General features: G+C 38.9%; 1 protein-coding gene across 1 annotated transcript in view; it reads right to left on the reverse strand.

Annotated features, from left to right (window-relative positions):
* Nucleotides 1-24587, reverse strand: part of LOC149319556 (ATP-binding cassette sub-family G member 1) — a 52426-nt gene continuing 27839 nt past the window's right edge. Inside the window, exons 4-15 of the mRNA XM_089511965.1 lie at nt 23512-23644; nt 19825-19875; nt 18355-18500; nt 16811-16934; nt 13549-13663; nt 11893-12041; nt 10065-10166; nt 8530-8698; nt 6856-6956; nt 4856-5014; nt 4122-4240; nt 1-2846 (exon numbers count right to left, since the gene is read on the reverse strand). Coding sequence (XP_089368091.1) covers nt 2618-2846; nt 4122-4240; nt 4856-5014; nt 6856-6956; nt 8530-8698; nt 10065-10166; nt 11893-12041; nt 13549-13663; nt 16811-16934; nt 18355-18500; nt 19825-19875; nt 23512-23644 — 1597 coding nt within the window. The 3' untranslated portion in view covers nt 1-2617. The remainder of the gene's footprint in view (nt 2847-4121; nt 4241-4855; nt 5015-6855; nt 6957-8529; nt 8699-10064; nt 10167-11892; nt 12042-13548; nt 13664-16810; nt 16935-18354; nt 18501-19824; nt 19876-23511; nt 23645-24587) is intronic.

The following is a 24587-nucleotide window of genomic DNA, read 5'->3' on the forward strand; positions in this document are numbered from 1 at the left end:
TTTACACAGCGTTGTACATACAATCTTTTTAATTGGACGGTTCCCTGCCCTCGGGCTTACAATCTAAAAAGACATGACACAAAAGGAGAAGGGAAAGATGGTGGGGTTATTGTATTCTTCCTTCCCTATGTCTGTTTTATGTTTTTCTGTTAAAAAGTCTTCTAGAAGTTTCTACATTTTCACATTTTCTTCCAAAAACATACTGTTGTGTACCAGTTCTATTTTTCACCAGACCTATTGTTGAAGTTGGGTTTGGGTAAGAACAGTCTACAGTTTGAATACTCCTCTGTCCAAATCTAACAGATTTACATTTATACCAGTATTATTCTATACTCAAAGCACTTACAGCTTTGATAAATGATATACTACAGTACATCCAATATCAAAACTCTATTGCCATTGTTCTTCTAGTTCCTTCAATAATCTGGTCCATTTACAAAAATTTGAGGTGGATGATCAACTTATTGAAGTTTCTTTTAAAAAAAAACATTTATTTTTATTTATAAGATTAGATTTGAGGATATCCAACTCAACTGGATTTTTAAAAAGGCTAGTTGTTTAAAGTGTGCTCAGAATACATTGCCACCAGCGATAGCAAGTACATTTCTATACTGCTTATCAGTGAACTAGCACTTCCTTTGCGGTTTACAATGTGTAAGCCAACTGCTCCCCAACAAGCTGGGTACTCATTTTACCAACCCACAAAAGGATGGAAGACTGAGTAGACCCTGAAGCCCTGCAGGATTGAACTCACAACCTTGTGGCTGTGGGTGGTTGCAATACCAGCATTTAACCACTGTGCGGACTCCAAGAATATAAAAAGCATGTAACATTTCATTATTCCCAGCAATATAAAGGATTTCACAAAACAATTCAAGCTGAGTTAAGATATGTTATATGTCTATAAGAAAAGAGTGTGACTCACCTTCAATACTTTAGCTTCTTGGGGGGGGGGGGATCACCCCTGATTGAACTCTAACAGTTTGAGGTTAATAGTGATAAATTTTTGAATGCTAAAAATAGACTCTTTAATGATGTCTCTTGCTAGATTGCACACACAAAAAAGAGTATCTCAGCATCTACCACACTATGGTCCAATTTCCCCCTCCCCCACCTAAACATTTAATAATAAATGTGCAGCTATAACAAAGTTTCTGGTAATCAGAAAGAAAGCTTACATGAATTGGAAGTGAACTTAACATACTGTCCCAACCTGAAAATACTGGATTGAGCTAAACATCCAGGCCTTGAATGCTGTACTTCTTTTTACAAGGTTAGCTTTCAAGACAAAGATTTTAGTTAGACTGCTGTAGCAAGCCACAATGACAACACAAATTAATATGTAAGATCTTTGGATTTGCTGAAATGAGGACACAGTAACATTACAGTCCTTTAGGATCAATTTTACAAGTGTAGCTTAATTTGGAGGACAAATAAGATGTTAACTGGGTTACAAAAATGGTTAATTATTTGGAACAATTGGTTACAATCTGCCACAGAGAAAGGCAGAAGATATATGTACCTTCATTTGAATGGGCCAGTTAGTTATTCACAGGCTTGTGATATCAGTGCACCAAACAGTGTTTTGAGAAATGTATGTCAGGCAGACTGGTAAAAAACAGAAGTGACATGCTTTGGTATTTACGGTCCACACCAATTTTGCCAAGACTGGAAGAATTGCATATTCACCACTGAGACTTTTCAGAAGTATATATGCATTCAATAACATCAACTCATGGACAGCCCTATCATACTCTGTGTTATTTTAAAACATTCAAATAGGCTTTAAGATCTGATTCTATTTTGTTTTGGCTGTGTCTGACAACCAGCACTGAAGTTCTTAGCTTCTGCATTCATGGGAGGTAGTTAATATGGATAATAACTGAATTGAAAGGGTATCATAAAGGCAGAATTCTAATTATGACCAGTTTACAGATACATCTCTTACTCTTTAGAATTCTTTTAGAGCATCTACTGTACTTAGGAATTTGACATTTTATTCTAAGATTACAATTTGGGGATGTGAGACCAGCTCATGAGTATAAAGCACCAGAGTTCTGTATATAAAGGAAATCAACAAGTATCAAATTACTTCTAGCCATTTCCCAACCTCCAACTCCACCCCATGTATCTATTCACTTCAGATAGACGACATCGATAACTTGAAGACTTCTTCTTCCACAGGGTGTTTCTTGTGGGGAAAAAGACTTGCAAAGATGAAGTCTTGATGATCTAGGAAGAGATGATCCTGCATTCCACCACATTTCCAGGTCTTAGTCAATGAAACATAGACAAAAATTCTCTAGTTGTTTTTACAACAGCAAGCTTACAAGAATCAATTTCCATAAGAGAAAGTTTCTGTAATTGGTACCAGTATTTTTTAGATGTGAAATAACATTCCCATCTTCATTTTCTTCTCATATAAAGCTAGAAAGTATAACTCAAATATGACCTAACCCAACCAGAACTGTGCCTATGCATCTGCTAATCCAGTATGACATGGTTTTCTAGAGACTAGATCACAATATCATTTGCACCTGGGCACAGAAGATCTGTCTGTCACAATCAGACAAATAAAAACAGTCCACAACTGCATATTGTTGCATTAGCATTATCTCTACCTCTCTGCTCGAATTTTGTATCTGAGAACAAAGTAGGCAATGAGGCGTAAGGAGATGAAGAAAATTCCAAGCACAATAAAATCCAAATAAAGTTTAGCATTTTCTACATCCAGTTCTTTAAGAATAGCTTTTGATTTTTGGAAATGGCAAGTATCATCTTTGTCACAATGAAGATCCTCTCGATCCAAACCATAGATGGAAAGAATGACACCTTCAAATCCATACCTGAGAGGAAGAAGAGTTTACTGGATAAAGTACATATATTCTGTTCCAAAACTGCAAGTATTTTCAGCAAAAGTAAATGAACGAATTATTGCTTAAGGCAGGGGTGATCAACTCCATGGAAATAAAAGCCAATTTCCCCCTCCCAGTCCCTGTACGCTGCACCAACACACCCAGGCACACTGAAAGTGACATCATGGCACTTCTAGTCACAATTTTCACCCAATTTACAGGTGTATGAGGTGTTTAGGAGTTTGATGAGTGATGGGGATAAAAAAGATTAAATGTAAATTCTGGGAAGCTTCTGGGAGCTTTGGGGCCCACAAAAGTAGTGTTCAGGGGATACACTTTCCCTAGCCCTGGTTTAAGGAGTTGAGTATTTTGTAAATTATATTTATCAGGTTCCATAATAGTACCCAAAGTGAAGCCACAAGAGTGGTGGTGATGATACCAGTAGCATTAATTTCTATTTATGGCTGTTATCTTTTGTATAACAAGAACACAGTACCAGTTTTGAAACCTTGTTCCTTTATTAAATATCATATGGAACTTTGGGCAAATCATAACATCTGGCTAACCTACGGTAATTATGGACCCTTTATAAAAATAAATTGGGAAATAACTATGTGTTAGGGAGCATATTAGCAAACAGTCAAGAAGAGACAGCTAAGATGCTGCATTATGAGAACAAAAACCTGTATAATTATTAAATACCACAGTTCGATGAAAATGATCTACAATCTGCATACATATGCAGGCATCAATGAATTGATTGTTTTGCTAGGTGTACACAAGTACTGTGTGGTTCCATAAATGTTCATAGAAAATCAGCATGCTTGCTAAATCATGGCTATGTATGAATGCATCAAACAGATGGGCAATGTTTTCCACTTTGTCAATACCAACTACCTACTGGGGAGAAGAGTGACAGGACTAAATTCCAGGAAGATCTATACACTGTAGAAAGATCTACAAAATGGAATGTTGTTACTGATCTCTATAGAGCTTCAACAACTCTGTCAGCAGACTAATATACTTTGAAAACAAGCAAAGATAATGTCACTCTAGTAATCTGTGCTGAGTTACAGTATATTCAAGGATATTTGATCCTAGCCCAATAGATCATCTCCTTGATCAAACCAGTTCAGGTATAGGTGGTCTGTATAAACTAAATCTATAAATATTTTCCATCATTCCCTTTTGAAAATATATTTCCTATCTGCAAAGTACTAATACTTAAGAAAATCCAGAGGATCTACTGGCATCCTTCAAATTTACCTGACATAAGAGATGTAGGACATCCACTGGAGGTATGCTGGAATGGTATCAAAGCTCACAAAGAATCCTGAGAAGAGCAGAACTGGGATGGCTGTGACAGGACCTACAAATGTTGCCACCTTTTAAAAAAAAGGGAGGGGGGAGAAAAGGTGGAAAAGAAGAGTAAAAACATGGCCCAGATTTTTTGTCACAACTATCCTTATTCAGAGATTTTTCAGTGCTAGCTGTGTGTACTGGATAATATCTAGCATGATGAGACATGGCAAGCAGGGGCAATGCAAGCCAAATCATGTTGGGTATGGAATTCAGAAAAAGAAACATGACTCCTACATACTTCATGTGGGGCAGTCCCATATGCAACGTGTTGTAGGGCTGGCCAGCCCTGTCCTGATGTGCCAAGCTGGAGAGAAGGCAGTTGTATCTGCTGCTACATGTCCTCTCTTTTTGACATTAGAAAAGGAGGAGAAGGAAGGAGGGAGGGGGCAGGGACTGCGGACAGCCAATGCCACAATAGCAATGGTACCCCTACCTATACTTGACAAGGAAGTAGTAGCAGCTGTTCTACTGACAGAGCCACTTATTTAAATAATACCTAGCTCCAGTGCCAGCTTTGCTATCTGAGGTGACTGGTTCACCCATCCTTATGGAAGAGCCATGCCCAATAGCAAGTTACCTTAAAGGAAACCCAAAAGAAACAGAAGGTGTATAAAATCCCACAAAGCAAGAGTAAAAACCTGGAGAGAGTTTGATGCTGCCCCAATCAGAAGTCCCAACGACTGAGCTACAAGTGAAGTCATGGTCCCCAGTGCTGCAAACAGGACAAAGCGTAATGCATCGGAGGGCTGTGCTGTCATCCAATATACAATACTGCAATAAGCTACAGGAAACATAACCTGCAAGGCAGAATTAGGTTTTAATGAATGGGATGATATTTACATCAAAACTAAAATGTTACATTTTTTTTTCTGTTTCAGTGTGGGTTGTGGATATCAGTTATTTGGTATCTTAGCTAGATGCCATCTTTCCCTTTTCTATCCAGTGATAAATAAGAATAGAGATAGTATTATTATTTTTTTACACCTTAACAGCCAAGCCTGGTCTGCTGTTTTGGAAATATAACTTCTAACAAGGTTCAGAAACATCTTCCTGAGAATCAATGACTACCCTTTAATTTTGCTCCAAAATGCAACCATTTCATGGATGGCAGCACTTATATGGGCGGAATCAGAGCCTGGAGATGTTACTTTTAGGGGTCTGAGGGATTCTGAGAGTTGCCAAAATTAGCTTTTGAAGCTCAGGCAGATACCTTTGGATGTGCTCAGGGAATGCCTCTGAAATGGGGCTGTATATGTAGCTGGTGAATCAAAGTATTTGGAATTCTGCTCTGGTCAGATGTCACCTGGAATACTCCAAGAAGGACACTAAGTAGCTGGTATTTGTCCAGAGGAATATGACCAAGATGGTAAGAGGTCTGGAAACTAAGCCCTATGAGGAAGACCTTACAGAGCTGGATACATTTAGCTTGGAGAACTGAAGAATGAGAGGTGACATGGTAGCCATTTTTTTTAAAAAAAATTTTTTTAAGGGATGTCATGCATAAGGTGGAGCAAATTTGTTTTCTGCTGCTCCAGAGACTAGAATGAGAACCAATGAATTCAAACTGGAAGACCAAATTACTATAAGAGCTGTTCAAGAATGAAATAGAATGCCTCAGAGGGTGGAGAACTTGCTTTCTTTGCAGGTCTTTAAACAGAGGTTGTAGGGCCAACTATAGGAAGTACATGTCAGGGGAATCGAACTAAATGCCCTGCCAACTGTATGATTCTATAATGTATTTTATTCCCTCTTACTTATGTCCTGGATGTGGTTAAGTTTACTTTGCCTCACAAAATTAGTCAAGTGAAGTATCAGCATAACCCTACTCTTTTACAGAGAATATTGTGAAATAATTATTAAGCATATAGATATGCAGAAGGATTCATAGTACTGTGCTTCTCAATGATTTAAGATTCAAAATCCCCTTTTCAAAATCTCCAGTCTCCTACCCTAGAGAAACAGTTTCATGTTGTGGCATAAACTGTAGATGTGGCTTGTAATTTCTTCATGGTTGTGGTCATTATAAAGGAAAAAAAGAAATGAAGTTAGGGATTATAAAATATTATTCAATCTATGAAAATAATACATACATACATATATATATATATATATTGTTAAAATCTCTTAAATCAGCCAAAGAATACAATCATATATATATATATATATATATATATATATATATATTAAAAAAGAACCAAAGTCCCTAGAAATGCAACCATCTTCTTGAAGGCCAAAGGTGTAGCAGTTCCAAATGGTATAAGGGTCCTTCAGAAGACAAATGAATGTAGTAGGAAGCTTGATAGGAAGGAATAAAAGCCATTGGTTAATTACAGTCCACCACTACAGTCAAACGAGTTTCAACAACTGATCTTCATCAGTGGTTCAAATGTTGGTTTGAACTTCCACAAATGAGTCAATCTATATAAAGCGTAGTCCACAGTTATTGTCCTGCTTTTCTACAGGCTGAAAATAGTGATTTGGCTGTGTGAGGCTTATCAAAATATACAATATTCACAGTAAAAGAATCCATCATAAACTTATATACATATTACATTACACATTAGAAAAATGCATTTCAGAAGTACTAATATTTACTTTGTACTGCAACATACAGTGTGAAATACACAATTATATTTACCTGAAAAGGGACATCAGCCATGGTTTTAGCCAAGTAGTAAGCCTTCAGACTGTACCAGTAATTCAGATGCTCTCTAAGAAATACACCCATCTCAAGAGGAACTATGTTGAACAGTAAGGTAGAGAGGGGGATTAAGTACATTAGAACAGAGACAAGTTGATTGAAATTACACATTATATTACCTTAAAAGTGACAGATGGGGGTAAGGGGAGTGTTGACGTTTATTTCTGGCTGGCAGGAGGGTGCACTAAGAGAAAGTGCTCCCTGGGTCTTCTCATCAGACAGAAAAATTACCCAAATTTAGGTCTATCCAGAGGACGGTGGATATGTACAAGACATGTACATATATTCCTCTGCTCACTCAGGTCCCGAAATAAAGCTGCTTTGGGTCACTCTGGAGGTATGCTGTTTAAATGTCACACACATCTTAAGAGTCCAGAAGCTCCTCCAAAGCTGTGCTTTAGCATGGCTTCCGGCCTTTTAGGATGCATGCATCATGTAAACAGTATACCTCCAAAGGCATGGCCTATCTGTTTGGACCCTCAGTTACAGAGTATGGTACTCCTTCTCTTCCTATCCTAAAAGTGCTGCCCATATTTGCATCCAGGTATGGATAGGATGCTGCCCAGTCTGGTTACTGGTAGATCTGTCTGCTTCTACTGAAGCTTTGCATCTTTTGGGGTCTTCCACTTACTCTTGCAGAATCTTGCTTCTATTTAGCCAATCCACTGTAACACTCCTTTCCTTACTTTCCAACATCTAGCTACAGTGTCACCCAGTGTAAATAATTTTACATATATGTACTATTGTAACTGTGTTTTCCTTAACAGGAAAAACAAGACATATGTTTCCCCCAAAAGGTGGACCTATGTGTGTGAGAGAGAATAATCTGTTACTAGCCAAGCTTGTTAAAGTTATTTTCTTTTTATATTTTAAAAAAATAGAGGATTCTGTGAGTTAGTCCTAAATCTAACTCTTACAACCTCAGCATAAAACAGAATGCTAGGAATTGTGCACTATCAAGGTACTTTTTCCAAGGTCTGATCCTTCATCCTCCAGAACTATATAGATACCCTGTCAATCTATTACCAAATAGGTGGTGGAAACGTAGAATTGCAAAGTATGTAATATAGTTTAGCTTTGGGTTATAACAATTGGTGGGGCTTGAATTTAGACAATATTCTACCGGAGAATCTTGAAGGAGATGAGTTAAAGCAGTGCAGTAATAATCTTTAATTTTGAATGTGAAGTCGAAGGCTTTCATGGCCGGCATCCATAGTTTTTTTGGTGTTTTCAGGCTATGTGGCCATGTTCTATAAGAGTTTATTCCTGATGTTTTGCCAGCATCTGTGGCTGGCATATTCTCTTTCTCTGAAGATGCCAGCCACAGATGCTGGCGCAACATCAGGAATAAACTCTTATAGAACATGGTCACATAGCCCAAAAACCCCATAAAAAAACAATCTTTACTTTTGCTTGTCCTGTTTTAATTAATATAATAATATAATATAATATAAGTACTCCAAGGATGGCAGCCAAGTGTACTGAAGTCACTGGCAGAATTCTTACATATTTAACAGCATCAAACCCTGTGAGTTAATTATGTCCCAGAAATGTTGATGTCATTTAAGCTACCTTCTCTATAGATTGTAGACTAGCACCATCATTACTCACATGTAAGGACTGTTGGCATGAGAGCAGCAAACATAAGAAACAGCATGGAGAAAAAGAGGAAGCCAGAATTGCTGAGGACCTTCTTTGCTTCATTTCCAATTCCTAGATACAGCAGTCCGATGAGAAGTCCAATTCCAATGTGTGATGTAATCCGTAGATGTGTTAGGACCTGGTAGGAAGGCAAGATTGTGTTAGTGTTGCAACATGCATTTACAGTGGGCACTTGCTATCCACTGGGGTTTAAATACAATGGTGTTATCCTTTATATAAAATTGCAAAATTAAGGTTTGCTTTTTTGAATATACAGATGGCCATTTGGTGGTAGGTATGATAGAACATCTGTATACTGGATAACAAACTTTATAATAGCATATAAATGTTCACTACTTAAAAATGGAAGCCACAGTCCTAAGTTTACAAAACCAGAGCAGTGTTGCTAATATCAGGATCTTTTGGATACTTCTCATTCATATGATGGCACACAGCAGCAGCAGCAGCAGCAGCAACAACCACAACAACAACAACAACAACATTTTTTTTTAATTACTGGGGAGTTAATTGGGGGGGGGGGGTGTAATTTTTTATACCTGAACTTTCTAGACTTATTCGTGCTGTGTTTTAAAAGATCAATTAAAAAATTAAAACTATTTTCCTCTTCTATATTCGCAATATATGAAGAAACATCCAAAAAGCAAAGCTCAAAATGGAATTATGCAGATCTCACAAATATTGACCCAGGGACAGGATGCAGCCAAATGTGACTGAAGGGTTGTGGTGTGTCCTCCTGTAAAACTTGAAGGTTACTATTTGAGGCAACCTGGCAACCTCCCGAATCACCAAACCACCATAGTCAGTGGTCTTGCTGGCTGTGAAATTCTGGGAATTATATTTTTAAAAGTAACTTTCCCAAGCTCCATCTTTTCCAGAGAGTCTAAAGATACATTTGCATAATGGCCATTGCATTGTCAGATAAAAACCTTCATTATTCACACAGAGGTTTTAAGAGCCTTTAAGCAGGGCTGGGACCCCCTCCAGAATTTGCTGGATTGCAACTTGAAGCATTCCTTGCTGTTGGCTATCGCCACCCCTGGAGTTGCACTTTAACCACATCTAAAGGCCTGGGTGCAACCTGTCCCTCCTTTGAAGTCTGGTTTAAGATTGTCTTAAAGATCTTGTAGCATCACCAACATTTAATAATTTAATTTGCAAGCTCCTCCCTTCAGCCTGGGTTATATCTGAATAGGACTGAGGACAAGAACAAGATACATGAGCAGTAATGGACAGAGAAAGTAATGGGAAGAGGAAGCCCTCCAAGAGAGGAAAATGGAAATAAAACAGGAGCAGTGGCACTCAACAACCGCAATCCATCTTTCTGTTTATTTTCACAATATCTAATTGGCATTTTGCTCAAATTATGTGATGTTCAATAGATTTTCTCCTCTGGTTTATGTACATGGATGATATGGCTTTATGTTTGGAAAGTTCTCACATATAAAGCACTTTTGGATATTTTTAAGTATTAAGACACAACTTACTGAATCCCTCAATATGGTGAGAAATGTTCTTTTAAACAGAATGCAAAACTGTGTAAGGCAGCTCGCTGAGAAGCTATGACACCCTTCTGTGGATGAAGAATCCTGATGAAAAATACAAATGAAAATGAAATTAAATGCTACATGGTCTTTTGTTCTTCAAATTGCTGCAGAAGTACCAGTAAATGTAAGGTTGGACACATGTATTTCTCAGCACTGTATCAATGTCCCAGTTAAGCCCACAGATTCACAACATAGCACATTCACAAAATATTGGACTGAATCTACTTAGTTGTTTAGTTCCTACTGAATCTATCAGGCTTAAGACACAGTTGATTTGTCCCACTCATTTCAGTGACCAACATTACAATAACTTCATATGGATCCAACCCCTTATCTGGGAAGAAGAGCCATACTCAAAAGTTCTAAGAATATAAGAAGAGCCCTGTCCAGTGACATGAAAGGTCTATCTAGTCCGACATCCTGTTTCCAACAGAAGACCTTGAGAAAATTCCTTTTTTAGCCTGCAACTCCCAGAATTTCCCAAACAGCATGGTTAGTGGCCTTACTTGCCAGGGGATTCCATTCTGCTAGTAAACATCCCCAAAGGGGTCTTTTCCTATCTGTTACCAACAACAGCCATACAACACACAATAGCAGAATAGCAATACCTCCATCTGTCAGTTTAACTCTTTCCTAGGAAAGCAGCTCTCAGAGGTAGTCTTGCCTCTGAACCACTTAGCTATCATTGCTAACAATCACCGACAGACTTATCTATGGTGTAGTACAGACAGCACTAATGCGCCATGTTGGCGCCGTACTAGGGTTAAGGGACCGTGCAGCAACTGCATGGTCCCTAACCCTAGTTTGGTGCAGTGCCGTAACAATGGCGGCACCCTGTATACACGCCATTGTTACGTAAGCACTCTGTGGTGTTCGCACATTGCCGTGTGGCGCTTATGTAACCAGTGCACCAGTGGCGCACTTGTTACGCCACCCCTGTGGCTTTAAAAGAACCCACTTTTTGTGGGTTCTTTTTCCTCTGCATGGAAGCTGTGCGGTTTGGTGGCTGTGGCTTCCCTGCAGAGGGAAAAACGCCGCCGCCAGCCCGGACAACATGGAAGGTATGTACCAGGTCAATGAATCAATCTAATTAACCCTTTTACAACACTTAACACAAAGCCTACCATGATACCTTCTGGAATGAATTCCAGAAATTAATAGTTCCTTGTATGAAAGAGTACATATTTAGTCAGTCTGGGCCCTGTCTTAGATGAGAAGCATACATTTACAACCCTTTTGATTTTAAGAAAAAATATCAGATGATCTCAAAACTCAGAAGAATTTTAGATGTTAATTTTCATTTCCTCTAACTTTCATATTTCATTGTCAATTTGGACAGATTCTTTTAGAAATCTTCTCAAATCTTATGTCTTCTAGATTTCTTATAAGACACAAATACCAAACAATAAGTTGTCAAAGTGAATTCCTTTGCATTTTATTTAGGCTTTATACTCAACAAAAGTATGACCCCATTCAGACTGACAAAATGGCCAGGATCAGTTAAATTAAGAGAAAGCCATTTTGAATGTTTTCAGGCAAATTAATGTCAGGAGAATATGTTTAAGGCATTTCCTATTTCAATGTAGGCTATAACTCTCAAAATCCTGGTGTGCTTGTTTAACCTATTTTATTCTTATGATATTAAGCATTACACAAAATTATTTTTCCTGTTATTTTGGGTTAAAATCAGTGGACTGCAGAGGACAGTAGCTTAAGCAACTTTTCTGAACCAATCTCTCATTTCAGTAAAAGCTTTTAACTGAATTACCTCCTCAGATGGTCTGTGCCATAGGAAGGGGTTAAGTTCACTTTCTCCCCCAGAGTCTCTCTTGTAATCTGCATCACACTTTCCCTCTTGGACAGCTCTTACAAGTCGACTGTTTTGGTCTCCGTACTCCCCAGAGGCTACCTCCATCACTAAATAAAAAAAGAAAATTATTTAACACATCACTAAATAGACTATATTTATTAGTTACCTTTCTATCCTGCCTTCCCTCCAGTGATGTCAGAATGATGTACATGGATCTCCTCCTCTCTGTGAGGTTGGTCAGGCTGACAGAAGAATAGTGACTAATTTGAAGTTTACCCAGTGGATTTCATATATAAGTACCAACTTGAACCTGGAGCATTAATACTTAGCTCTCCGAGTCTGACACTCTGGCCACTATCCCACACATAGGCAGATAGAGGGAAAACATATATTAAACACATTGCCAAAATACAAAAGACAGCTTTAGCTTTCTTACTTCTCCATATTTTGAGGAAATGAGTTCTAGACTAGAAACACCAGAGAATTCATGTGACTATAGATAAGGCTTAAATTCCACTGCAATCTGGGAGTCGAGAAAATTTATTCTATATTAGAGATTAAAGTTATTATATAAACTGCATTGCGTAATTACAACATTTTGGGGCACATTCCAGTCAGTGCAGTCTAATAAATGAGACAACTCAGTGATCATCTCAGTGGATGGTCATCTGTCAGGGATGCTTTGATTGAGAGTTCCTGCATGGCAGGGGGTTGGACTGGATGGCCCTTGTGGTCTCTTCCAACTCTACGATTCTATGATTCTATGATCATGATAAAGGACTAGAAAACATTTGTAGTACCTGCCTTTACAGAAAAGCAAGCTATAGACTGCACACCTCATAAATAATCTGTAATTATTTTACAAATTCAGTAATAATGTTATATGGAAACATGCCCAGAGAGAGAGGGGCGAGGGTTAAGCGGATGGGGAAAAAGGAGTGGCCAGAGGCCGTTCTGGCCCCAATCACTCTGGGACCATGGCGACTGGACACTGCGATCCCAAAGCCAGTTGATGCCATGGTCCCAAACAGGCTGCTGTCAGGAGCAAATTGTTGCTGGTCCTTTTTGGGCTGGCTTTGAATTGCCTTAGGTGGCCTCGGAGCAACTCAACTTCCAGGTGGTTTGGGGGCATGCATCATTTGAACACCATGCCCCCAAACACCCAGAAGGAACTTTATTTGGCCTGTTTGTTTCAGACCAGAGAGAGAGAGAGAGAGAGAGAGAGAGAGAGAGAGAATGAATGAATGAATGAAAGAGAGAGAGAGAGAGAAAAAATCAAAGTAAAGTGTTTAGCAACTAAGGATGCAAGACTGAAATGAGATCAGCCTTCTCTGTTTTTAAGAGTGGCAGAAAATAAAGAATTTCAGCAAATACGATCTATTTCAATAGTGCAATTCTGTATGTGATGCGGAGGAGGAGTTTCACTTGCACAAATGCTTATGTCAATGAACTTTTATTAATAAAGCACAGGGTTTCAGTACTCTTGTGTACCACTAGAGGGTGAAAACAACCAAGAAATAATAATCTTATTTTACACACATACACACACTTCATGTTGAATTTGCAGGGAAAAACAAGTACTTCTGAGTGCAGAAACTCTTCCATTTTGCTCACCAAAATCTGCTGGATTGTGGTATGTTGGACAATTTAAACTCAAATCTCTCAAGTAGGGGACGAGATTTAACACCTTCCCACGGTAAATGCACTGCCCTTGGCTCAAAACATAGAGCTGAAATGAAGAAGAAGAAGAAAAAAACAATGAATACTGATTTCAGAATTATGCAGTGTAATCCAATCCAGAGAACTGCTTCTAAAGGGAACAGTACCATGATTGCTTGCTAAAATATATAACCAGAGAATACAGCAAAATGGATAAATCTGCCAGATTGTTGTTTTTGTTGTGTGCCTTCAAGTTGTTTCTGACTTATCTTGATCCTAAAGTGAACCTAACACAGGGGTTTCTTGGCAAGATTTGTTCAGACCATTCAAACCACTATACCGTGCTGGCTCTCAAAATGCTGTCAGAAAATTCAAAGCACTTTTTCAGGGATAAGTGTTGTCAGGCTTGAACATCTGAAAAATACTTGACAGCTGTTTGATCTCATGTCTTAGGCGCTTTACAGAGCGCCCAAAAAGGGTGCTCTGCCGGCGCCGCTCATTGCTGTGTCTGGGAACTGCAGCAGACAAACTGCGTGATTCCCAGACGTAGCAAAAAGAACCCGCAAAAAGCGGGTTCTTTTTGTGGCACGGAAATGATGCAGCAAGTCACCAATGGCGCACTCGCGGCGTCATTTCTGCTGTGCAACGTGCGGACGCTAAGCGTCCACAACGTCAAAATGGTGGCGCCCATGTAGAATGGGTGCTACCATTTTGTATGCGCTCGGCGCGTACTAGGGTTAGGGGCATCCGGAAAGGATGCCCCTTCCTAACCCTAGTACGTGCCGAGCACTTACTAGGGCAGGGGTAGGCAATCTTTTTGAGCCGGGGGCCGGGTTGCTGTCCCTCAGACAACTGGGGAGCCGAAGCCAAAAAATAAATAATTAAATAATTTTAATAAAAAATTAAATATATAAATAAACCAGGACAAATGTAGGACAAAATTTTCAAATGGAAGACACTTTTTTTTTAAATGGAGGACACGCGAAAAAATTTGCTGATTTTTTAAAAAATGTTAATATAAATGCATGTTTCTGAGGCTTCTATAGACAATTGCCCCCCAAAGGCCCCGGCGGCTGGGGCCGGTCCCAAGGCCTCGCCGGGCCGCATCCGGCCCGCGGGCCACAGGTTGCCTACCCCTGTACTAGGGTACCTGTGTGGAACGGGCCTTAGTTAAGTATTGTCCAAGTATCAAGACTAAACTTAGTTTAAACCTATCCTAACAACCTACAACCAACTATCTGTCTGTCTAACTAAGCATGCACAAATCAGTCTAAATCCAGTGTTAACATTGTTAAAGCAAAACAGTGCTTTTAAGTGTTTTTCCAATCATTCAGCCTGTTCTTCTGGCCCAAAACCCTGTTACTATTTATGCCACTGAATTGTGCTACTATTTGTGCAATTGGAAACTGGATTCTTCTTCTTGGGCAGAGTCCACAAGCTCAGTGTTATTTGTACTAGTGGAACAACACTGTCAGATACAAGCCCTACCTGCCACTGAACCTACTGTTCCTCTCACCAGTTTCTGGAACCCCATTATTGTTTCAATCCATCGTGATGTTGCTGAGTGCTCTGCAACTTCATAGCTCAGTTCTTCCCACCTGTTCACTGCTGACACATTTCATTTTTATTGGGAATGGTTTCTGTGAAACTATTCAGACATCAGAATATCTTTTCATATGGACAGGTGACACCCACGCTGATTGAGACATCTAAAATGTTTTCTGTAGAATAGAGTCCTTTTTGCTTAAGAGCTAATTAAATATTATATGTGGAATACATTTCACTAACCCCCTAATCATTGCTTTAAAAGGGGGTAACTTAATGAGGGATTGATTTAGGGTGAAATAGTGTAGGTGGGTAGGTGAGTGTTAATCCATTCCATGAGCATGCTGCTTTCCCCCCTGAATTGTTTCAAATGTGTTTATTCAGATAGAGGTGATGATGATGATGGGAGCAGAATTTGGCAGATAGGGATAGGTTAAACCCCATTCCTAGTACTCTGCTCTGAAGCATTCCCTCTTTCCTGGAGGACTTTAGTAATGATGGGATTTAACTGTGCACACAGATACCTGAAGATAAACTTGAATTAAATCATCATGGCAGGAGTACAAACTGCCCACTGTTTGGGATGTGTTCTTAGAAGCATTTTTGTGCTTGTGAAGGTGGAAGAATGTGCTGCCATAATCCCATAATCCTAGAAATCATCTCTGGGAGGCTGTGGCTAATGCATTAGATTCTTCCTTTGAATACATCACTAGGAACAGTCAGCGTGCACATCACAGAAGCAAATAGGTTAGCCCACTGCCCTCTTTTCCCTGACACATAAGGGTCAGAATCCTGTCAGTAGTGCATGTTGGAATAACTGGCACACACTAACCTATGTCATTTCTAGGATATTACAGAAGGAGATATTCACTACCTCCTCATACAATGACTTCAGGGAAGCCAACTTCTATGTGCTGGTGGAGTATGCCCCTATCGTCATTTAGGAGCTGGGAAGGTCATGGGTGTGCAAGAAGCATTGAGCTGCATTTCTGCTGCAAGAAAACACCAGCAATCATGGTTTCCAACCTCCAGCAAGTAATCATCTGGGGCTGGGGGGGCAGAGGGATAACCCTGTGGAACTGCACTGGTGGAGCATTACTCTACAAGGGTAATGTAGGATATCATTCATAGTTACCATATGAAAAGATTATTTGATAGGCAGATAATTTCAAACAAGAGCTAAGGTAGCAAAGTCCATGGAGAAGATTGTGGTTGAGTGCCTGAAGAGGTGAAGCAACATGTTCTGATAGCAATATTCTGTGACCACTCCTAAACTCTGGACTATACTACTGAAGACTGAAATGCCCCACATTTGTCATCTTAGTGAAAATGTTACAAGGCCTTTTGCAAAGCTTTTTTAAAATACATGTCTATGCTACTGTTTTCATTCATTCCCTCCCAAAGACATGTCCTTAGCATCTCACAGATATGGCTGCCAATATGGAAATTCTGCATTCAGATTTTGAAAAGAAGTTGTTTATAGAAAAAGAGGAGGACCAACACTTACTCTGAGTATGAAGTGAGACTTGAAAACATGTCATTTTGTGTGATAAAAAGAGGACATGCAGATTATAATATGACTTCAGATACAGTACATTGGCCCAGGAAAGATACTTGCAACCTATGCATGCAATATTTATCTACCAATGCATACTTAAAAACAAAATAGTACCTGGTCAAAGAGCTCAAAGAGTTTGGCACTGGGCTGGTGAATGGTGCAGATGATAGAGCGACCACCCTGTGCTAAAGCTTTCATCAGAGAGACAACTTGAAAGCAAGATGCACTGTCCAGGCCACTGAAAAAGAGTAATTTTGTCAGGTTTGCTTTTCTCACACTAATACTCCTTTGGAATCAAATTATGGGTCCTATGTAGTTAACCTGAGGCTTCAGCTGGCAACATGTCTGATAATACCATTGCCTCTCACTGTTTGCTGACATTTAGTTTGTCATTTACAATGTTGCTCTTACTATGCTCCATTACACTGACATGATTTCTATTCTCTAAAGCACTCTTCATTCGCTGGCTCTCTCCCTTTCAATCTTTCCACCTTACAGTTGTTTACCAAAGATATATGTTCTATTTTAAAAGGATCTGGTTTCCAAAGTACCTTACACATCTGAATAGATTTATGGCTGTACGCTCCCATTTCTGCCTGCTGCACTAAGAGCTGCTAAAAAGCATGGCATATATTCTAAAAGTTCCATACAAACCTTTCTAATTGCAAGGAATTTTGAATGTGTTGATGAAATGTATCAGACAATCCATGGGAGACACTTAGGAATAATTTGGGGTGTATGTGTATAGGTGTATGGCTGCCACTGGCCTCTACTGCCCTAAATCAACAATAAGTAGAATTCCATAGTACACATAGCTATCTGCACTGAACTGAATGAGAGAGACAAGACATGGATTAACACTTAGCCCGATGGCAAATCCAAATACATATTGACAACCATGATTGGCTCTAACATTTGGCAGAAAAAGGTGACTGCTTCAGGCAGCAGATGCTGACAGCAACAATGACTGGTTATCTGGAGCTGCTTTGGCCATTCTTCTCTATCAAGCACTGGGCATTGCATAGGTTGTTATAGTCTCTTAAACTGGTCTTCTGTATCTAGCTGTGTGAAGGATGTTATTGCATGGCAAGAATTCAGCTGGAAGTCCAGCCACCTCTTGTATGTGGAAATGGGATGGGCCACCATCTTGTCTGTCATCTCAGGCCATGAAATGTCTTGAGCCAGACCTCTTATAAAAACCTCAAACAAGATATGGAGTTGGTGGGAAAAACAGGCCTTTTTCTCAACTGACAAATGGCTACACTTTCATAGATCCAGTTCAGATTTTCAGGGGCCCTGCACAGCTTGTTCTATCTCTTAAATTTGTCTTCTGTTTTCAGCTGTGTAAAGGAGGTTATTCCATGGCAAAAATTCAACTGGAAGCCCAGCCAGGTCCTGTATGTGGAAATGGGAGGGCCACAATCTTGTCTGTCATCTCAGACCATGGAATATCTTGATCCATGTCTTTCATAAATACCCCAACCAAGATACCAGGGGATATGAGTGGGGAGAAGAGGAACCTTTTTCTCACCTGACAAATGGCTACACTTTCATACATCTAATTCAGACTTCAAAGTAAAGTTCACCCTTTTTGGTAAAAATATCCCATCATACACTGCCATGATAGTAATCTATCTTTATTTTTGAACACAAATTACCTGGTGGGTTCATCAAAAAACATAACAGGTGGATTGTTCACCAATTCCAAAGCAATAGCAAGACGCTTTCTCTGGCCTCCTGAAAGACTTCCAGTTCTTGTATTGGCACATGGCATCAAACCCAGAGCTGTCAAAATCTCCTTTACCTGTGGATAGGAAGAGTATGATAGGTATATGTATTTAAAACAACAACAACCTTACAGGTAGTGTCCATATTTGATTATGTACAACATAATATATGATATCTGAAACATAATAGACTTCCTGAGATCATAAACATTTGTTTTAATTCAACCTGCTAAGAAAAATTGGAAAATATGCAGGGAGGATCTCCAAATGCTATGGAATAAAATGGTATAAAAGACAAGACCATGGGTAGCTATCTTAGACTGAGTCAGACCATTGTTCTATCTAGTGCTGGGATTATCAGTACTGAATAGTAATGACTCTCCATGATTTCAGGCAGCTTTCCTTGCCCTTCCTAGACATGGTCACAGAATATAATCTGGGACTTTCTGTATGAAAGGAATGTATTTTGTCAATACAGCCCGCCCCTTTTATATCGTAAGAACTTCTGTCCCTACATGTATAGCCTAGCTTGACCATTATCATTTCCCTGAGTGCCTTTGTCTACCATAGAGAAGAACAGTGCTTTCTGTCTAGAATGAGAAGAGAAGATTAATACAGTATTTCAGGTTCTGTAATGTTACTTTTAAATTTTTGTTGAACTGGACTTTTGTCTTTCATTATGCTTTTTCTTCAAAATCCTTCATTTTGTAGACAGACCTATTCTTAAAGGGGGAAAAAATGAAATCACTGAATACTGCAGTTCCATCCTATATGTACTATCTTGAGAGCAAGTCAGGAGAGTTAGCTTAACTGGACTTATTTCCAAATAAATATACTTAAGATTGCACTGTTAAAACTGCAGTTTTGTCAAAACATATCTAGCTAATTGAAATGTTCTACTTTAAAAATCATTCCACACAACACAAGGGATCTATGACTGCATCATTGCTATGCTCTTAACCACGTTGTCTATAATTGTGTTATGACCTAATGTACTTTCGGCAGTATTCAATGTCTTTTTAACTACATATCCATAATATGCATTTATCATGCCACCTACTCAAGATCAAAACCTAACTAGAAATGTGATATGCAATTGTTCAACAAAAGGTCCTTGTCACTGTCTGAGCAATTCAGTGGACACCGTAATTAAACACATTTCCCCTTGGAATCCCCTTCATTTTGACATTCAGTGAACTTAATCCAGTAGCCATTGATTCTATAAATAACATGAAAACAAAAAAATGACATTCCTTTGAAATATGCATATCTTTAATCTGCCCCCTCCAAGACAGCATCAAAGTTCTATAATATTTTCTAACAGATATTTCCACCCCCACTTTACTTCTAAAATAATCAAGCTATGTCACATTCATCGCATGAACAAAATTATATACATACCATTTCCCTCCTGCCTTCATCTTTTTCTTGAAGTTTCAGATGAGCTGATACCTGAAATATTAGCACAAATAGGATGTTTCTTAGGAACAATCCTCTTGGTTATGCTATCAATCTACATATTTTCAGCTACCACAGCTGTTCTTTTCAAATAAAAATAAAGTCTAACTATTCTGATGCAGAAACCAGAAAACAGTACCTTGAAAAACAAACTATTAGCTACAAAGTATTGCATTGTTTGAGATAAATGTTTCTTTAACAGGAAACAAATGTTTCTTATTCATGTATGTTTCTTTGACAGGTCATCAGAACTGAAAATGTGAAGGTCCCCTTCTTAGACAACCATGGGACTCTCAAGGGCAGGGGGGGAGGGAAAAGATAGGGTTGCCAGAAATGACCTGAAGGCTTACAACACACACATATACAAATCACACTGTCTCAGCCTCAGAGGACACCAATGGCAAGTCCCTCTGAAAAACTCCAGGGTAAGGTCACCAGAAATGACCTAAAGGCTCGCAACACACACACACACACACAGAGTCTAACAGGAGGAGAAGGAAATGGCGTCCCCCAGGGTACTGATCTTCATGGGGGGCAGGACGTCTGGCCAGGATGGGGAGAACCAGCCCACAGCAAGGAGCCAAACCATCCATGCACACCTCCCCACCCATCCTTTCTGTGGCCCACTGTGTACCCTGTGACACAGCTCACGTGCCACAAATGGCACGTATGTGACAGGTTCGCCAACATGGCTCTAGACTTTCACCAGATTTTAGATGAAACATACACAAACACTCTTCATTGGTGGAAACATTTGTGGAATTCTGAGATTTGCAAAACCAATTTAAATAAGACTTCTAAGATATCTCTTAGCAATTTAAGTTTTCTCTAATTAAAAGTATTCTGCCTCTGGATGCTCTGGAAGTAACCTGTGTAACTAGAAAGTAGCTCAAAGAGAAGAACAGGTTACTATATAGTCTGTCCCTAAGAATTGAATACAAGGTAGATGTTTATAAAAGCAAAGTAAAGCCATAACCAAAATATCTTCTGTATTCCTCAGCTAGATGAGTTAAACTGGTGTAATGGTCAAGTGCTGGCCTCTTATGAACTCCACTAGTTCATCTCTCACTATACTTTCAACCTCAGTCAAAGAGATACAATATGACACCTAATCATTAAGTAGGTAGCATACAATCTTTCACTTCTTGACTTGATTTGACAATTGTTGATTTTATAGATGGAAGGCACACTTCTGTCAATTTCTTTTTTTCATAAATTGGAAACATAACAGCTTCAGTCCACAAACTGGTCAATTGGCCAGTCTTATTGATGTGAGTAAAGAAAGTGACCAATATGGGTACTCGAACCATCATAAAACATTCAAGAATTGAAATATTAATGAATCCAGTGCTGAGTTCATCCCAGATTATAACTGGGAAGTCTGTGAGTTCATTTCAATCTGAGTTACTGGAACTCACATAAGTAAATTCAATCAGAAATTGATCTCAGTTACCAGATTCCTAGAATTTTTTAATACATCGTTTCAGATCAGATTCTAAAAAATTAACAGGAATATTACATGCTGTTGAACCAGAGAGGCTACCATAAGCACAAGAAACTATTGATCTGAATCCTTTTGTGCCATTGCTTAAGAAAAGAGTAATCAAAATCCTCCATTATTTCAGCAAGGCTTTTCTCTTCTTTAAAACTATCATTGATTTGCACTGAGTTTCAGGTTGGCAATATGCCTGAGATAGCAGTAAGCAATTATCCTTCTTCTACACTACTGGTACACACACCACAACTGACATTTTTGGCCATAAGATTTTTCTTTTTTAATGAAACTGTGGCACAGTACAGACCACCCGAAAATGGTGGTCCGCAGGCGCCCATTTACCGGACCTGACTTCATTTATTTTCTATATAAATTGTGCTGCTTTTAGTTAATCTATCCTAAACTAGGGAGGGAAAACAAAAGCTCCCAGGGCTTTTGTGACCCGGGGGTTCCCAAACAATTTATTTTTGTGGGGAGAAGGCACTTCTGGCATGTTTTGATGACTCCCTGGACCATTTTTGGACTCAAGAGGAATGATTATTTTCTGGGCTATTTTTTTCCTTGGAAAAAAGCCTCTCCTGGGACTAGAATGACCCCAAAGAAGACATAATTGTGATGATACTGTTTCCTATATTCCTAGAGAGCATGAGGGCATTTGTGACCTCCCCCCCATTTTTTCCCCTAGAAGTATCATGGAGGTGGTCCCTTTGTGGTCAGTGCAGCCTCCTAATCCCTGACAGTTGCTTTGTCTTACAAAAAAAAAAAGATAGTCCTGAATTGTGGATGATTAAGATGTTTATAATTCATTATTTACAACTTCTAGGTTTGATTCTGTTGACCCACAACAAGACAAGAAACTCCAGAGCAACTGATCCTGCAATCATAACGTCAGCAGGTCTAAACAGAAATGCGAGGCTGATTTCACAGAAACCTAACAACCAGCATTTTTAGATTTATCTGTCAATGTTCAGCCTCTCTGGCACATTGACACAAGACAGCTGACTTTGCTTTCAAGTCCTGGTGCTTGTTTATAGAAAGTGTGCAACCTTTGTTGGAAGGAAGTGCAGGAAGAGACTACAACATTTTATTTTCGTGGCTTCCTAAGATAGATGTACTAGTAGGGGGTAAGGAAGGAGTCACACAGACCAGACTTCCAATTCCATTAAGACAGCAAGCCTGAAACAAACTTAAGATAATTTATTTTGGCATTTCTATGCATCAAGTTGCACTTTCCACACACATTAAATTGTTACATCCATGTGCTCTGATTAGATTTCTCAGTCCTGCATGTGTAATTGCTAGTAACACTCAGGTAATGAACAAATCAGCCTTTTGGCAATATAGATTTGGTAGCAAAAAGGACAAGTTATGTATGCTTTGTTACAAATGTTATGTACCTCTAAAACTGATGCTGATTTAGAGCAATCCTTTCATGGGATTTCTGGAGAAGATTTATCCAGAGGGGTTCATCCTTGCCTTCCTCTGAGTCTGAGAGAGTGTAACTTGCCGAGCATCATCCATTGGGTTTCCATGGCTGAGTGAGGATTCAAACCCTGGTCTCCCAGAGTCCTAGTTCAACAATCAAATCACTATATCATGCTGGCACATTTGTAATCCAAACAAGTAGCATTTTTGAACTCTGGATATAGACCACTTCATTTCATGGAAAAAAACTCAAAGGAGGATTTCCAAGCAGCATTAAATTGAAGTTTTTGGTTAAACTATAAACTCTAAATTAGTACTGCTTGGAAATTCTCCTTTGAAACATCCCAATGGCTGGACTATATCTAGAATTCAGAAATATTACCTCTTTGGACTACAGCTCCCCCAGCCATAATGATCAGTAGTCCACAAAAGAAATTATTTCAAAATCTGTTGGTGTCTCAGTTTTGGAGGGGTGTGTGTGCTCGCGTGTGTCTAGTCAATCTCTCACTGACTGATCCAAAGAAAGAATGGAGTGGTTCAGCCTACTGACCACTTCATACTCTTTGTTAGCAATTGTGTTTCTACTATCACCATGGTGTACAGCACACACAATTGTCCCATAAAATGTGAAGCAACCCTAAGATTCTGCAACTTCAGCAAGGAATAAGAGTTCAGATTGTATCAATATTTATCCATTTCTTGTTATTTACCATCATGGCTTCTTGGACAGTAAGATGTGGAAGTAGCATGTCATCTTGCATTATATAGCAGGAGACTTTGCGGAAAGAACGCAGATCACGAGGTTGTCCATTTATCAGAATCTCTCCTTTCATCCCTGTCTCTCTGAAGTTGGACAAAAAGAAAAAAAAAGTTAAAAAGTTGCATTTTTCCTTCACATTCTTTAATTCAGACAAAACTAAGGGTTGACTTAAGCATTAGAGTTTTAGCCTAATTCTTCATACATAAGCAAAAAAAAAAAAAAAAAAATGCCTGTAAAATTATTGTTGTTGCCATTGCATCTGACTAACTAAAAGTTCTAAGGTTGTTTTGGAAATCAAAAGAGTGTTAATATAATCCCAAGTATACAAAAATGCAATGTGGAAACTAGCCAGTGGCAATGTATTTCCCGTTATAACCCTGGAGTTTCCTCATTCAAGCACCATTTTGTATTATACTATATCATATTCAAGTAGATAGTTGTGTTAGTATGTTTTAGCATAAAAAGACATAAAGGAATTCAGTAGCATCTTTGAGATAAACTGGGAAGAAGAAATTTCTAACATAACCTTTTCTGGACTTAGTCTGTTTCATGCGTCGACCTCGCAAAGGGCCTTTTCCATCTCGGCCCCACAAAATTGGAACACCCTTCCCGATGAGCTCCGCTCCATCACCTCCCTGGATCTCTTTAAAAAGAGACTCAAGACCTTCTTGTTCCGTCAAGCCTTCCCCCATGTGCCTTGATATGTGTGGTTTCCCCCCTGATATGTATCTTGTACCATTGATTATCAACTCAGCTGGCTTTGATATGGTTTTTATGGTTTTAAATCACGATTGAATTTTTATTGTCAAGTTTTAATGTTACGTATATATCGCTATTTTTGATTATTGTATTTCATATTCTTTGTTGTGCACCTCTTTGATCAGTTTTGGAAAAGTGGTATATAAATAAATTTTATTATTTTTATTATTATTATTCATCAGATGCAATATACACAGTAAAAGAATTAAAACCAGCAAAAATAACAAATATTTAGTCTGCAGGAACAGGTTTGAGTGACAATGGTGC

The sequence above is a fragment of the Sceloporus occidentalis genome, unplaced genomic scaffold (assembly GCF_023333645.1).
Source record: "Sceloporus occidentalis isolate IW3139 unplaced genomic scaffold, rSceOcc1.0.p SCAF_2, whole genome shotgun sequence".
NCBI lineage: Eukaryota > Metazoa > Chordata > Lepidosauria > Squamata > Phrynosomatidae > Sceloporus > Sceloporus occidentalis.